Below are 16,570 nucleotides of genomic sequence, written 5' to 3' on the forward strand. Positions count from 1 at the left end.
AGAGGACACAGGGTGACCTCGGGTTGCGGGGTACAGAGGGGACAACGAGAGTCTGGGGACACGGAGTCACCTCGGGGTGCGGGGGACATACGGTGACCTCGGGGCGTGGGGGACAGTGAGAGGACACTGAGTGACCTCGGGTGCGGGGTACAGGGGGACAGGGAGGGTCTGGGGACACGGAGTGGCCTCGGGGTGTGAGGGACAGGGGGACAGGGAGAGGACGTGGGGTGACCTCAGGTGCGGGGGACCCAGGGACAGTGAGGATGTGAGGGGACACTGAGTGACCTCGGGGTGCGGGGGACAGGGGGACAGTGTGGGTCTGAGTGACCTCGGGGTGCGGGGGACAGGGGGACAGTGTGGGTCTGAGTGACCTCGGGGTGCAGGGGACACGGGACAGGGAAAGGGCACAGTGACCTCGGGGTGCAGGGAACAGAGGGGACAATGAGAATCTGGGGACACGGAGTGACCTCGGGGGGCAGGGGACACAGGGACAGTGAGGGTTTGAGGGGGACGCGATGTGCTGGGGGTGTGGGAGGTGATGGGGACAGCGAGGGAGGGGGACACAGTGACCTCGGGGTGCGGGGGACAGCGAGGGTTTGGGGACACAGGGACAGCGAGGGTTTGGGGACAGCGAGGGTTTGGGGACAGTGAGGATTTGGGGACAGCGAGGGTTTGGGGACAGTGAGGGTTTGGGGACACAGGGACAGCGAGGGTTTGGGGACAGCGAGGGTTTGGGGACAGTGAGGATTTGGGGACAGCGAGGGTTTGGGGACAGTGAGGGTTTGGGGACAGCGAGGGTTTGGGGACAGTGAGGGTTTGGGGACACCCATGGGGACAGTGAGGGTTTGGGGACAGTTTAGGTTTGGGGACAGTGAGGGTTTGGGGACACCCACAAACCCCGAAACCCCCAAGACAGAACCCCCAGACCCTCGGGAGTTTCTGGGATCCAGGGAATCCCCCAACGCCCCTTCCCAAAATCCCGGCTCCTCCCGGATCCCAAACTCCACAAAAACCTCGGGAAAAAAACCCCAAACTCCCAAGGAAACCAGCGAGCCCTCTCTGTTAAAAGGTTTTTATTTAACGTTTTCAATTCGAGGTAAAATACTTTTATTTTTCAGGTTTTTTTTTTCCTTTTTTTTCCGTTTTTTTTTTTTTTTCAACTTCCATAACAAAATACGGAGCTATGGGATACCCCTGGAAAAAAATATGTATATTATCCATAAATTTCTCTAGCACTCCATCATATATATATATAATATATATATGCAACCCTTTTTTAAATCTGATTTTTATAGAAATCGGAATTTTTTAAAGGCACAAATTTCGGATTTTTTGTCTTTTTTTTTATGGTTTTTTTTGCCCCTCTACTTTACACCCTATGTACAAAGCCACGCTCCCCCATCCCAAATTCCATCGATTTTCCCGGTGGATTCCTGCTGGATTCCCACCGGGGAGAGTTCAAATCCCTCGAAATCCCTCGAAAAAGGGGTTTTTTGAACCCAAAGAAAAGCGTAAATATCGGTTTAAAAAGCGCTAAAAAAAAAAAAATCAAAGTTTTTCCCGGAAAACCCAAAGTTTTTCCGGATTTTTGATGATTTCAACCGAGAGAAAATTCCTGGTATTTTTTTTTCAATCCCACCAGGATGCGGAGACGCGAAAAAAAGAAAGAAACCAACGGAAAAACAGCTTAAAATAATAAAAAACCTCAACATAATTATGGAATAAATAAAAAAATCCGGGACAACCCCATTAATGCTGTTGGATTTTTCCTCCTTTTCCTCCTTTTTGGGGAATTTCTCCCCAAAAATTCCCCGTTTTTGGGGTTGTCCCATCAAAGTCTTTTTTTTTTCTTGTTTTTTAACATTTTTCCTACGGATTTGCTACGAAAAAGAAGCGAAATGAACAAAAAAAACGGCTGGAAAAACGGGATCATGCTCCGGGGCAAATTCATCCAGGAGAGAATTCCAACCATTCCCAACTTCCCGAGGGCTTGTTTGTATTAAATGGTTTGGCACGTTGGAATTTTAGGAATTTTTCCTTGAAATTTCCGATTTTTTTCTCCATAAAATTTTGATCTGGTTGATTTTTTTTCCTTTAAATCCGTTTTTTTTTAAATGTTTTCCTTCTCCTCTTCGTGCTTTTTTTTTTTTTTTCCTTCCTCTTCCTGCTTTTTTTTCCTCCTCCCGGGCTCCGTTGGGAATTCTGGAATTCCCGAGAGGCGCCGGATCCGTCGTCCTGAGTCCGGAATTCCCTGAACTCTCCCGAGTTTTTTATTTTCATTTTTAATCCTTTTTTGCAGTGCAATGGCTGTGAAAAACAACACCCAACATTCCCACCCTTCCCAAAAAACCCCCAATCCCAAAAAATCCTTTTTAAAGCCACAAAAATTCCAACTTCTTTCCTTCTCTTCCCGTGGGATTTCGCCTCGAATCCGAAGGATTGGAGGGGGGAAAAATCCGGGATTTTCCCCCCTTTTTATTTGTGTTTTTCCCGACGGTTCCGGCACTTGGATTTGGGATCGGCGGCGGGAATTCCGGGAAAGGCCTCCTCGTGTAATTCCTGAGTTCGTCCTCGCGCCCTCTCCGGGGTTTTTTTGGGATAATCCAGGGGTTTTCCACCCCAAATTCTTTGAACTCCACATTCCAAGGATCCCAAACCCGGCCGGGTTGGGACTTTGGGAATCGCTGCCGGTTCCTCTTCCAGCAGGGAATTTCCTGCCCGCGCCGCCCCCCCGGAATTCCCGACATTTCTGCTCCATCCCAGAGCTAATCCTTGGGAATTCCCGACACTTCTGCTCCATCCCAGAGCGAATCCTTGGGAATTCCCGGCTCCGCCCCGGCGTTCTCCAGGGTTTTTCCCGCTGGGAGCACAATCCAGAGCCTCCGGAATTCCGCTGCGCGGGGGGAACGGCGGGATTTGGGATTTCCCCCCCAAAAACCAGGAGGGATCCACGAAATCCGAGCGCTCCCGGAAAAAAAATTCCCAGAAAAAGTCCAAACGTGGTTTTTTGATTTTTTGTTTTTTTTTCTTTAAGGCATGAGTCAAACGGGGAGAAAGGGGGAGGGTCCAAAAATCTGGGAATGGCGCCGGGAATTCCGGCGTTCCCGGGACTCACCACAATCATTCCAGCGCTCCTTCCAAGCATTCCCAAAAAATTCCACCCACACGGATTCCGCAGCGGGGAAGAAAAAACTCCCGCTCCGGGCACACGAAAACAAAAAAAACCAAACCCCAACATTTTTAATGCGTTAGGATTAAAGGCATCCGGTTAATTTTGTGTTATTCCCGTTCCCATTCCCTGAAAAAGTTTGGAGAGTTTTGCTCATGGCTTCTGTGAGAGAGAGAGAAAAAAAGGCGGGAAAAGGGGAATTTTCCCCGGAAATCCGCCGGGAACGACGCGGCCTCCATCCCGATTTTCCGAGTTTTCCTGAATCCTCTTCCCCCCGCCCCAACCCCGCTCCGTGGACAGTGCAAAATTCCCGATGCAAAATTCCCAAGCTCCTCCTTTTCCCGAAAAAAAAAAAAAAAAAAAAAAAACAAAAAGATTGAACCAAACCAGCTCCTGGATGGCCGGGGAAAGCTCGCATCCGTGAAAAAGGAAAAATCCCAAAAAACCCCCCCCTGGATCTGGAGATTCCCGGTGTCCCAAAGAGCCCGGGAGCAGCCCCGAGGCCGCGCCTGGAATTCCTCCATCCCAGTCCTGGAGCTCGAGCCGGCTTTTCCGGGAAAACCGAGCGGGAATTGCGGCGTCTTCACCTGCAAGTCAACAACAGAAACAACACAAAGCCCAAAGCTCCCCGCCCCCCTCCCTTCTCCCACCCCTGAAATTCCCTAAAAATTCCCAGACCTACCCCGCCCCCCTCCCCGCCCTGATCCCAAACTGCTCTGCAACCTTGCTACATAAATACACGGATGTTTTTCCGGGTGTTTTCCAAGGTTTTTTTGTTCCAGCCGGGATTAGGTGTCGGAGGCGGCGGCCACGGCTTTGGGCAGGTGCCAGATCCCGTTGGGCCGCGGCTCCTCGGGCATTTCCTGCCGGGAATCTCCGTTCCAGCGGCGCTTCAGCCGCAGCTTGGGGGGCATCAGGGCGTCCTCCCTCCTCTCCTGGCCCGCGGCCTCGCCGGGGCAATCCCGCGCTGCTTTCTCCGCGCTCTCCTCCCCGGAGGCCCCGGGGTGAGCGGGCGCGGGGATCCACGCCGGAGCCGCCGGGCGGGCGAACACCGGCACCTTCTCCTCCTCTTCTTCCTCCTCCTCCTCCTCCTCTTCCTCCCCGTGGCGTTTCTCCTTCTTCTCCTCCTCCTCCTCCTCCTTGTCCAGCGCCGGCTCCACCTTGACGCGGGGCGCGGCGGGCAGCGGCGCGCCGGCGGCCTCGGGGCTCTCCAGCCTCTCGCGGTTCTTGCGGCCGGCCGGCGGCGGCTGCAGCTTGATGGGGAACTGCGGCTGCTCCTCCAGCGGCACCGGGCACTGCAGCGGCGGCACCACCAGCGGGTAGCGGGGGAAAGTCCGCGGGCTCAGGTGGTAGTTGAACACGGAGCAGGCCTGCGAGTGCAGGTAGTGCTTCATCTCCTCGGGGTTGAAGGAGAAGCAGCTGCTGCCGGCGGCGGCGAAGGGGCTGAGCCCCGGCGACGGGCTGTAGGAGAAGAGCGTGGGGGTGAGCGACAGCGCCGGCGAGATGGGCACGTTGAGCACGCCGGGGCGGCCCGGCAGCGGCGACACGGCGAAGGGGCTGTGCGGGTGCTCGGGGAACATCCCGGGCCGCGAGAAGAGCGGCAGCACCACCTCGGGCTTGCGCTTGGGCCCCGCGGCCGCGGCGGCGGCGTGCGGCGGGGCCAGCAGCTCCCGGCGCCAGTCCGGGCCCGCGTCGTCCAGCTCGGCCGGCTCCGGTTTGCGGTCGGGGTCCGGCAGCGCCTCGGCGTGCGGCGGCAGCAGCGGGCCCGGCGCGAAGCGGCCCGGAGCCTCCTCGGTGGGAGAGTGAGGGTCCAGCGGAGGGAAGTGGAAACGGGAGGAGGCCGTGGGCACGGGAGGGGCGCTCTGAGGGACCACGCCTGCACGGGGAAAAAGGGGAAAAGTGAGAACAGGGGGGACTGCACGGGGAAAAAGGGGAAAAGTGAGAACAGGGGGGAAAAAGGGAGAAAAAGGGGGGAAAAGGGAGAAAACAGGGGGAAAAGGTGAAAAAAGGGTGAAAAAATGGGGGGAAAAGGTGAAAAAAAGGGGGAAAAGTGGGGGAAAAAGGTGAAAAAAAGGGAGAAAGGTGAAAAAAGGGGGGTAAAGGGTGAAAAAGGGGGGAAAAAGGTGAGAAAAGGGGGGAAAAGGGAGAAAAAGGGGGGGAAGTGAAAAAAGGGGGGGAAAGGGAGAAAACAGGGGGAAAAGGTGAAAAAAGAGTGAAAAAATGGGGGGAAAGGTGAAAAAAAGGGGGGAAAAGGGGGAAAAAGGTGAAAAAAAGGGAGAAAAAGGGGGGTAAAGGGAGAAAAAGGGGGGAAAAGGTGAAAAAAGGGTGCAAAAGGAGGGGAAAAGGTGAGAAAAGGGGGGAAAAAAGGGAGAAAAAGGGGGGAAAAGGTGGAAAAAGGAGGGAAAAGGTGGAAAAAGGAGGGAAAAGGTGATAAAAGGGGGGAAGTGAAAAAAAGGGGGAAAAGGGAGAAAACGGGGAAAAGGTGAAAAAAGGGTGAAAAAGTGAAAAGGGTGAAAAAGGGGGGAAAAGGGGGAAGAAAGCGGGAAGAAAGGGGGAAAAAAGGGGAGGAAAAGGGAGAAAAAGGGGGGGGAAGGTGAAAAAAAGGGGGGGAAAGGTGAAAAAAGGGGGGGAAAGGTGAAAAAAGGATGAAAAACGGGGGAGAAATGGGGAAGAAAAGGGGAAGAAAGGGGGAAGAAACGGGGGGAAAGCGGGGGGAAAAAAGGGTGAAAAAAGGGGGGGAAAAGGTGAAAAAACGATGAAACAAAGGGGGGAAAAGGGGGAAGAAAGGGGAAAGAAAGCGGGGGAAAAAGGAGGGGGAAAAAGGGGGAGAAAGGCCAAAGAAAGGGGGGAAAGAAACGGGGGAAAGAAGGGGAAAAGAATGGGAAAGAATGGGAAGAGGAGGGGAAGAGGAGGGGAAAAGAGGGGATTTAGGGATTGGCGGGTTGGAGGAGGAGCTTGGGGAGCTGTGGGAAGAGCTGGTTGAAGTTTGTGGGGACAGCTTGGAAATGCGTGGAAGTATTTTAAATGGGGATGGCATCAGTCCATGGAAATGTCTGAAATATCCATGGGAAAAACTCAAATATCCATGGAAATATCTCAAATACTCATTGAAATCACTTCTCTGAGGGGGAAACTCATCAATCCATGGAAATGTCTGAAATATCCATGGGAAAAACTCAAATATCCATGGAAATAACTCAAATACCCACGGAAAAAACTCAAATATCCATGGAAATATCTCATCTGAGAGGGGATCTCAGCAATCCATGGAAATGTCTCCCAGTATCCATAAAAATCCATGGAAATATCTCCAACATCCATGGAAACCTCTTCTCTGAGGGGGAATTTAATCAATCTACGGAAATGTCTCAAATATTCATGGAAATATGTTCATTATCCATGGAAATATCTCTGATATCCATAAAAACCTCTCCTCTGAGGGGGGAATCTCGTCAATGCATGGAAACATCTCAAAGATCCAAAAAAATATCAAATTCCCACCCAAATCTCTCCTATTTCCACAAAAAATCTCTGTGAGGGAGGGGAAAAGCCTGGAGAAAACCCCCAAATTCCAGGTTTGCTGTCCTAACCCCCACCCCACTGGGAATGAAAAGGGCTGGGATTAACCAAGAGCGTTCCAAATTCTCCGAAATTTTTTTTTCCAAGTGCCCCAGGGACAGGAGGGAGCAGGGCGAGAGAGCTGGGAACTGCCCGGACTCGTTTGCTCCCAGTTAATTACGGAATTACAGCTCCAGACACATCTTCCCACCCCCGTTCCTTGGCTTGGAAAAGACATTCCCTCCTCCCTTAAAAAAAAAAAAAAAAGAAAATAAAACAAACCCCAGCAGGGCCCACACAGGTGAAGGAGACACCAACACCTGGAGGAATTTTTCCCTTTTTTTTTTTTGGCCTTCCCGGAGCCTTGGAAAAACAAAACCTCGGAGATTCCCTCAGGGAGGGGAGGCAGCCCCAGAGACGGCGCCGGACGGAGGCTCCAGCCTGGAAAAATCCCTTTTTTCCCCCCACAGAACCTGCTTTTATCCCTATTTTCCCTGCCTTTTCCCTGCTGGATTCGTGTTCCAGGCCCCTGAAAACTGGATCGGGATCCTCCAAATCAGGACTTTTTTGTGGAGAAAATTTTGGAATTTTTTGGAACAACGACTTGCAGACAGTTCTTTTATCTTTATGGATTCAATAATCACCAATTTCCCCACTTTTTCTGCCTTTTTACCCTACTGGATCAGCCTCGCAGGCTCTTCCCAGAAGCAGCTCGTGCTAGGCCCAGCTCCTCTAAAGTGAGATTTTGTGAGGAGAAAAGTTTGGAATTTCTGGGAATATTGACTTCCAGAGGGTTTTTCGATCTTTATGGATTCATTAATCACCAATTTCCCCACTTTTTCTGCTTTTTACCCTGTTTTTTTCCTGCTGGATTGGCCTTCCAGGCTTTGCCCTGCAGGAGAGTGTGCCAGGCCAGGCTCCTCTAAATTGAGATTTTGTGAGGAGAAAAGTTTTGAATTTCTGGGAATATTGACTTTCAGAGGGTTTTCCTATCTTTATTGATTCAATAATCACCAATTTCCCCACTTTTCCTATTTTTTTTCCCTGCTGGATTGGCCTTCCAGGCTCTGCCCTGCAGCAGAGTGTGCCAGGCCGGGCTCCTCTAAATTGAGATTTTGTGAGGAGAAAAGTTTGGAGTTTCTGGGAATATCGACTTCCAGAGGGTTTTTCTGTTTTTATGGATTCATTTTCCCACCATGCCTGGATGGGAACAATCCCCCAGCTGTAGGAATTTGGCTCTTATGGGGTTTAATTCCATCGAAAATCCCCTTGGAAAGATTCTTTCCCCAGGAAACTGCTGCTGACTCCAGGATAAACCTGGCAAAACTATTTTAAGGCAAAAAAAAAGACATTTATGCTCCATTCCCAAAGTCTTCCTCGTTATCCTCTCTCCTCCAGGGAAATATTTTTGATTTTTAGTCAAAATCCAAGGAATTCCTAGTTTCCTCCAGGACCGCTGTGATCCCTATGGAATTCCTCCCAACTCCAGGGCAGGAAAAGGTTAAAAAGGAACAATTTTTGGTTGAAAAGGGGTGGGAAAAGGGGGAGAGGAGGGAGAAAAAGCCGAGGATTTGTACAAGGCCCCATAAACTCACCTGAGCCACTCCGGGATTGCATCCCAAGGCTGATCCTCTTATCCCACAAATCCCAACAATCCCCGGGGAAAGATAAACCCTGAGCCCACAGCCCCCACAGCAGCTGGGATTTGCTCCCAGGTTTTGGGTTTTTTTATCCAGGCTGGCTGTGGAAAAAACCAAATTCCACATTCCTGGAGGGTTTTTTTGGGGTTTTTTTTCCCCCCCAATTCCCACCCGGAATTCCCAAATTCCCGGGGCTCACCGTTGGGCCGGATGTTGATGAAGGGATAATTGGGCATCACCAGCTTGTTGAAGTTGAATTTGTAGGTGAATCTTTTGCCCTTGGTCTTGTGCAGGATCCTCTTATTGTAGTAATATCTGGGAATAAATTTTTTAAAAATTGAAAAAACGGATTGAAGCACCCAAAAATCCAGAATTCCTTCCTAATTCCTGAGGGATTCCTTCCTAATTTCCTGTTTAAACCAAAATATGGAATTCTAGGATGGTTTGGGTTGGAAAGAGCTCAAACATCCTTAAAAATCCACGGCCAGGGGCAGCTCCCACATTCCCAGGTCGCTCCAAGCTGGAACTGGGCACTCCCAGGGATGGGAAATCCACGGAATAACCTGGACCAAGGAAAGATTTATCCCTAAAATCCCATCTGATGGAATCCTGGAATATTTTTGGGTGGAAAAAGGACTTTAAACCCCAGCTCAACCCCACCACCCCAAACTCTGAGAGACAAGCTGACACCAGCATGACATCCTGCTGGAAAATCCCAAAATTCCATGAAAACAAAAGGGAAAAACCCCAAATTCTGCTGACCTGAGGGCTCAGTTGAGCTTGTTGTACTTCATGAGGGGTTTGCATTTCTGGTGCCACCAGAGCCAGGCCACCAAAACCCAAACCCTGAGGGATGTGGTGACACCACTGTGACATCCCACTGGAAAATCCCAAATTTCCATGGGAAAAAAAAAGGAAAAACCCCAAATTCTGCTGACCTACAGGCTCAGTTGAGCTTGTCGTAGTTCATGTGGGGTTTGCATTTCTCTGAGGGCGTTTGGTGCCCTCAGAGCCAGGCCACCAAAACCCAAACCCTGAGGGACGAGCCACGTGGGATGTCATCCCCATGACATCTCACTTAAAAATCCCAAAATGCCGTGGAAAAAAAAAGGGGAGAAACCCCAAATTCTGCTGACCTGAGGGCCCAGTTGAGCTTGTCGTAGTTCATGTGGGGTTTGCATTTCTCTGAGGGCATTTGGTGCCCTCAGAGCTGGGCCACCAAAACCCAAACCCTGAGGGACGAGCCACGTGGGATGTCATTCCCATGACATCTCACTTAAAAATCCCAAAATGCCGTGGAAAAAAAAAGGGAGAAAACCCAAATTCTGCTGACCTGAGGGCCCAGTTGAGCTTGTCGTAGTTCATGTGGGGTTTGCATTTCTCTGAGGGCGTTTGGTGCCCTCAGAGCCGGGCCACCAAAACCCAAACCCTGAGGGACGAGGCGACACCACCGTGACATCCCACTGGAAAATGCCAAATTTCCATGGGGGAAAAAAGGGAAAAAACCCCAAACTCTGCTGACCTGAAGGCTCAGTTGAGCTTGTTTTACTTCATGAGGGGTTTGCATTTCTGGTGCCCTCACAGCCGCGCCACCAAAACCCAAACCCTGAGGGACGAGCCACGCGGGATGTCATCCCCATGACATCCCACTGGAAAATCCCAAAATTCCATGGAAAAGAAAAAGGGAAAACCCCCAAAGTGTGCTGACCTGAGGGCGCGGCTGAGCTTGTCGTAGTTCATCTGGGGCTTGCACTTGCGGCGCCCCCAGAGCCGCGCCACCTCGTCGGGGTCCTTGATGACGAACTCGCCGTACTCGCCCTGCTGCCAGGCGATGACGTGCCGGAACTCCTCCTTCTGCAGCAGCTCCAGGATGAAGTGCCACAGCTGGATCTGCCGCGAGCCCGGGCTGGACTCCGTCTTGTACGCCCACTCCGGGAAGTGGTAGCCTTCGGTGGGGGGGAATGGGGAAAAAGCGTTATTTTGGGAAAATCGGGGGGGGGTTTGGGAGGTGGGGTTCTGTCAAATATTCCCTGTGGGAGCAGGGAGATCCAGGTTCCCATCCAGCTGCTGACTTCTGAGGCATTTCAGTCCATTTTCCTTGGAAAATGCACCCAAAACCCACAAAATACCCACCAAAAATTGGTAAGATTTGGTTGGAATCCCATTAATTACTGGAAAGTGGAATTCCGTTCAAAGTCCCATGTGGGAGCACGGAATCCTAGATTCCCATCCAGCTCCTCACTTCTGACTCCTTTCATCTCAACTTCCTTGGGAAATCCACTCCAAAAACCACAAAAACCCCACTAAAAACCCACCAAAAATCCATAAAATTTGATTGGACCTCATTAAATGACTGGTGTCTGGAATTCCATTCAATATTCCCTGTGGGAGCAGGGAATTCCAGGTTCCCATCCAGCTCCTCACTTCTGACTCCTTTCATCCCCATTTCCTTGGAAAATCCACCCAAAAAACACAAAACCCCCACAAAAAACCCACCAAAAATCCGTAAAATTTGATTGGAACCGCATTAATTACAGGTGTCTGCAATTCCATTTAATATTCCATGTGGGAGCAGGGAATTCCAGATTCCCATCCAGCTGCTGACTTCTGACTCCTTTCATCCCCATTTTCCTTGGAAAATGCACCCAAAACCACAAAAAACCACCAAGAATGGGTAACATTTGGTTGGAACCCCATTAATGACTGGAGCCTGGAATTCTGTTCAATATTCCAGGTGGGATCAGGGAATTCCAGGTTCCCATCCAGCTCCTCACTTCTGACTCCTTTCATCCCCATTTCCTTGGAAAATCTACCCAAAACCCACCAAAATCCTACAAAAAACCCACTAAAAACTGCCAAAAATCAGTAAAATTTGGTTGGAACCCCATTAATGACTGGAGCCTGGAATTCCGTTCAATATTCCCTGTGGGAGCAGGGAATTCCAGGTTCCCATCCAGCTCCTCACTTCTGACTCATCCCAGTCCCATTTCCATGGAAAATCCACCCCAAAAGCTACAAAAAAACCACTAAAAAACCCCTAAAAGCCGTGAAAAACCACCAAAAAAACTGCAAAACTTGGGCAGAATTCAAAATTCCGTGTGGGAGCAGGGAGAGCCAGGGTTCCCATCCAGCTGCTCACTCCTGACTCATCCCAGCCCCTTTTCCCTGGAAAATCCACCCAAAAGGCACAAAAAACCCACTAAAAAACCCTAAAATTGCCAAACTTGGCTGGAATTCCATTCAATGTTCTGTTCAAATTCCCAGGGATGGAATTCGGGCAAGAAAAATTCCCATTTTGGAGGGGTTTTTTTTAAATCTGATTTGTGGTGGGATTTATTTTGGGAAAAATCTGATGTGGGGTTGTGGCTGTTTTTGGGGAAAAATCTGATTTAGGGTGAGGGTTTTTTTTTGGGAAAAATCTGATTTGGAGTGGGGTTATTTTGGGAAAAATTCGAATTGTGGTGGGGTTATTTTGGGAAAAATCTGAATTGAGGTTGTGATTTTTTTGGGGGGAAAAATCTGATTTAGGGTCAGGGTTTTTTTTTGGGGGAAAAATCTGATTTATGGTGGGGTTATTTTGGGAAAAATCTGATTTGGAGCGGGGATTTATTTTGGGAAAAATTCAATTTGTGATAGGGTTATTTTGGGAAAAATTCGAATTGTGGTGGGGTTATTTTGGGAAAAATCCGATGTGGGGTTGTGATTTTTTTTTGGAGGGGGGAAGAATCTGATTTGGGGTCAGGGTTTTTTTGGGGAAATCTGCTTTGGGGTGGATTTTTTTTTGGGAAAAATCCCCTTTTTTCCCAGTGCCACCCACACTCCTGCCAGGACAGGAATCCCAGGAGGAACAATCCCAAATCCATCCCTGGGGAGGGAGGAATAATTTGAATTTTAAAGGCAGGAGTGGGAATGCTGGGAGAGGCGGGATGAGCATTCCCAGGAATATTTTTATCCCGGGAAAAGCAGCAGAAAGTGGAATTTGGGGGCTCCTTACCCCCTCCTCCCTCGGGCTTGTCCACGATGCTGCAGCCAGCTTTCATCTTCGGCCTCCTGCGGGGGGAAGCGGGGTCAGGGCGCCCGCCGGGGGGAAGAAATGGGGGAAAAATGGGGGAAATTGGGGAAATTGGGGAATTGGGGGAAATGGGGGAATTGGGGAAAAATGGGGGAATTGGGGAATTGGGGAATTGGGGAAAAATGGGGGAAATGGGGGAAATGGGGAAAAATGGGGGAATTGGGGAATTGGGGAATTGGGGAAAAATGGGGGAAATGGGGGAATTGGGGAAAAATGGGGGAATTGGGGAATTGGGGAATTGGGGAAAAATGGGGGAAATGGGGGAAATGGGGGGAAATGGGGGAATTGGGGGGAAATGGGGGAAATGGGGGAAATGGGGGAAATGGGGGGAAATGGGGGAGAGAATGGGGGAATTGGGGAATTGGGGAAAAATGGGGAAAAATGGGGGAAATGGGGGAAATGGGGGAAATGGGGGGAAATGGGGGGAAATGGGGGAAAATGGGGGAAAATGGGGGAGAAATGGGGGGGAAATGGGGGGGAAATGGGGGAAATTGGGGAAAAATGGGGGGAATGGGGAAAAATGGGGGAAAATGGGGGGAAATGGGGAAATTGGGGAATTGGGGGAAATGGGGAAAAATGGGGGAAATGGGGGAGAGAATGGGGGAATTGGGGAAAAATGGGGAAAAATGGGGGAAATGGGGGAAATGGGGGGAAATGGGGGGAAATGGGGGGAAATGGGGGAAATTGGGGAAAAATGGGGAGAAATTGAGGGAAAATGGGGGGAAATGGGGGGAAATGGGGGAAAATGAGGAGAAAATGAGGAGAAAACGGGGGGAGAATGGGAGGAAAAAACAGGGGGGAAATGGGGAGAAAGTGGGGGGAAAATGGGGGGAAGAACAGGGGGAAAATGGGAAAAATGGGGAAAAGGGGGAGAAAATGGGGGGAAAAATGGGAAAAATGAGAGGAAAGAAGGGGGAGAAAATGGGGGAAAGGGGGATAATGCAGAAAATGGGGGGAAATGGGGGAGAAAAAGGGGGGGGGAGGGGAAAAATGGGGAGAATGAGAGGGAAATGGAGGGAAAAGGGAATAAAGGGTGAAAAAAAGGGGGAATAAAGGGGGGGAAAAGGGGAAAAAAGCGGAGGAAAAAAGGGGGGAATGTGAAAAGGCAGAAGGGGGAAAAGGGGGGAAAATGAAGAGAAAGGGGAAAAAGGAGGTGAAAATGGGGGAAAAGAGGAGAAAAAGGGAAATTTCCCTGCCTGGGATTGCAGGAAGGAGACAAAACAAACCCTGCTCAGTTCCCAGACGGGCTGGGCTGCCAAAATCCACAGCTGGGAGCTCGCCCAGATGTGCCAGGGAAGGAGGGAGGGAACACCGGGAAAATGGGGGAAAACAGAGAGAAAATGGAGAAAAAGAGAGAAAAAATGGGGAAAGCAGAGAAAAATGGGGAGAAATGGGGAAAATAGAGAAAAAATAGAGAAAAATGGGGAAAATAGAGAAAAAAATAGAGAAAAATGGGGGAAAATAGAAAAAAATAGAGAAAAAATAGAGAAAAAATAGAGAAAAAATAGAGAAAAAATAGAGAAAAATAGAGAAAAAATAGAGAAAAAATAGAGAAAAAATGGAGAAAAAATTGGGGAAAATGGGAGGAAAATAGAGAAAATTGGGGGAAAATAGAGAAAAAATAGGGAAAAATTGGGGAAAAGTGGGAGAAAAAGAGGGGAAATGGGAAAAAAGGGAAAGAAAAAGTGGGAGGAGGGGAGCTCACCCAGATGTGCCAGGGAAGGAGGGGAGGGAACACTGGGAAAAACGGGAAAAACAGGAAAAAAATGAGAAAAATAGAGAAAAATGTGGGGGGAAAAGGGGAAAAAAGGAAAGAGAAGGGGAAAAAAAGGGGAAAGGGAGCTCACCTGGATGTGCCAGGGAAGGAGGGGAGGGACAGTGGGAAAGACGGGAAAAAAATAGAGAAAAAAATACAGGAAAAAATAGAGAAAAATACAGAAAAAAAATAGAGAAAAATGGAGAGGAAAATGGAGAAAAACAGAGAAAAAATAGAGAAAAATGGAGGGGAAAATAGAGAAAAAAATAGAGAAAAAATAGAGAAAAATATAAAGAAAAACAGAGTAAAAAATAGAGAAAAAACAGAGAAAAATGGAAAAACCCAGAGAAAACCAGAGGAAAAACGGGGAAAGGGAAGGAGAAGGGGAGGGGAGGACGGGCAGCGGCCGCGGCAGCCGGGCCCGGCCCGGAGCCCCAAATGGCCGCCGGGAGGGGCCGAGCGGCGCCGGCTCCGCTCCCGCCGCGCCTGTCCCGGCCTGCCCGGCCCGCCCCGGCCCCGGGCGCCGCCGCTCGGCCCCTCCCGCCCGCCCCCCGCCCCGCGCCCGGGGCCCACCGGTAACGGGGCCGCCGTGCCTGCGCAGCCCCCGCTTAGCGGGACCCTTCCCCGCTTACCGGGACCCCCCGCCGGCAGCGGCAGCAGCCCCGCCCCGCCCCCCGGCCCCGCGGGGGCTCCGCTCCGCTCCGCTCCGCTCCGCTCCGCTCCGCTCCCCCGCCCCGGTGCCCCCGGTAATTCCGCCCCCCCACCGCGGGACGCACCTGCGGGGGCGGCGCGGGCCCGAGGAGCGAGGCGGGATCCGGGAGAAGGAGGAGGAGGAGGAGGGCGGGAAGGGAGGGGGGGACCGGGGAAGGAGGCGGGCGGGGGGGGGGCGGGCGGTTCCCGGTAGCGCGGGGGCGGCCGCGCTGTCGTTGCTCGCGCCGCCGCTGCTGTTTCTCCTTCGGTGGCGCGGCCGCTTCTCCTCCTTCTCCTCCTTTTCCTCCTCCTTTTCCTCCTTCTCCTCCTTCCTCTCCTTCTCCTCCTCCCGGTGCCTCCCCCGCGCCGCCGCCGCCGCCGCCGGAACCGGAACCGCCGCCGCCGCCCACGCGCTTCCGGGCAGCGCGCGCGCCCACGCGCTTCCGCTTCCGGTCTCGGCGGGGATGGGGATGGGGGGGGCGCGGGAGCGCGCGCGGGAAACGCCGCCCCTCCCCCCCCTTCCCCTCACGAACGGCGGCGGCCAGAAACCGGGGAAAAAACGGGGAAAACGGGAAAAAAACGGGGCAAAACGGGGGGAAAATGGGATAAACGGGGCAAAAACCCGGATAAACGGGCAAAAGCCAGGAAAAACGGGAAAAAAACGGGGATAAACAGGGCAAAAACCGGGATAAACGGGCAAAAATCAGGAAAAACGGGGAAAAACGGGGAAAAACGGGGCAAAAACCGGGATAAACGGGCAAAAACCGGGAAAAACGGGGAAAAACGGGGCAAAAATGGGATAAACGGGGCAAAAAACGGGAAAAACGGGGAAAAACGGGGAAAAACCGGGATAAACGGGAAAAACGGGGATAAACAGGGCAAAACCCGGGATAAACGGGGAACAACGAGGAAAAACCGGAAAAAAAAACGGGAAAAAATGGGATAAACCCGGGATAAACGGGCAAAAACCAGGAAAAACGGGGAAAAACCGGGATAAACGGGGCAAAAACGGGAGAAACGGGCCAAACAGGGATAAACGGGGCAAAAACCGGGAAAAATGGGGAAAAACGGGAAAAAACGGGGATAAACAGGGCAAAAATGGGCAAAAACAGGGATAAAGGGGGAAAAACGGGGCAAAAACGGGATAAACGGGGAAAAACGGGGGGAAACGGGGATAAACTGGGATAAACAGGGCAAAACCGGGCAAAAACGGAGAAGAACAGGATAAACGGGGAAAAACAGGGATAAACCGGGCAAAACCGAGCAAAAACTGGGCAAAAAACGGGATAAACGGGGATAAACAGGGCAAAAAACGGGCAAAAACCAGGAAAATCAGGGAAAAACGGCGATAAACTGGGCAAAAACCAGGCAAAAACGGGGCAAAACCAGGATAAACAGGGACAAAGGAGGCAAACACCCGGGATAAACGGGCTTACAAAAACAGGGATAAACTGGGCAAAACCCGGGATAAACGGGGAAAAATGGAGAAAAAACGGGGGAAAACCGGGCAAAAACGGGGGAAATGGGGAAAAACAGGGACAAGTGGCGAAAAACGGGGATAAACCGGGAAAAACCGGGCAAAAACGGAGAAAAAACGGGGATAAAGGGGGCAAACACCTGGGATAAACGGGCCGAACAGGGATAAACCAGGCAAAAAAACCTGGGATAAACGGGGCAAAAACGGA

At 51.1% G+C, this 16,570-nt stretch overlaps 1 protein-coding gene across 1 annotated transcript; it reads right to left on the reverse strand.

The window, feature by feature from the left end:
• Nucleotides 1-1,058: 1,058 nt before the first annotated feature.
• ETV3 (ETS variant transcription factor 3) lies at nucleotides 1,059-15,298 on the reverse strand. Its single transcript, XM_064401322.1, has 5 exons — nucleotides 14,972-15,298; nucleotides 12,362-12,417; nucleotides 10,076-10,313; nucleotides 8,567-8,682; nucleotides 1,059-5,045 (listed from the first exon to the last, which is right to left on the reverse strand). The coding sequence occupies exons 2-5, from the start codon at nucleotides 12,405-12,407 to the stop codon at nucleotides 3,958-3,960; spliced, it is 1,488 nt and encodes a 495-aa protein (XP_064257392.1). The 5' UTR covers nucleotides 12,408-12,417; nucleotides 14,972-15,298; the 3' UTR covers nucleotides 1,059-3,957.
• Between the last annotated feature and the right edge of the window lie 1,272 nt (nucleotides 15,299-16,570).

Source organism: Passer domesticus, chromosome 32 (genome assembly GCF_036417665.1).
Source record: "Passer domesticus isolate bPasDom1 chromosome 32, bPasDom1.hap1, whole genome shotgun sequence".
Lineage (NCBI taxonomy): Eukaryota > Metazoa > Chordata > Aves > Passeriformes > Passeridae > Passer > Passer domesticus.

Coding starts and splice junctions, on each gene's coding strand:
- ETV3 (XM_064401322.1), bottom strand. CDS start 12,407: ATGAAAGCTGGCTGCAGCATCGTGGACAAGCCCGAGGGAGGAGGGG. Junction 10,314..12,361: donor CAAGCCCGAGGGAGGAGGGG/GTAAGGAGCCCC, acceptor CCCCCACCGAAG/GCTACCACTTCCCGGAGTGG. Junction 5,046..8,566: donor CATCAACATCCGGCCCAACG/GTGAGCCCCGGG, acceptor TTCCCCGTGCAG/GCGTGGTCCCTCAGAGCGCC.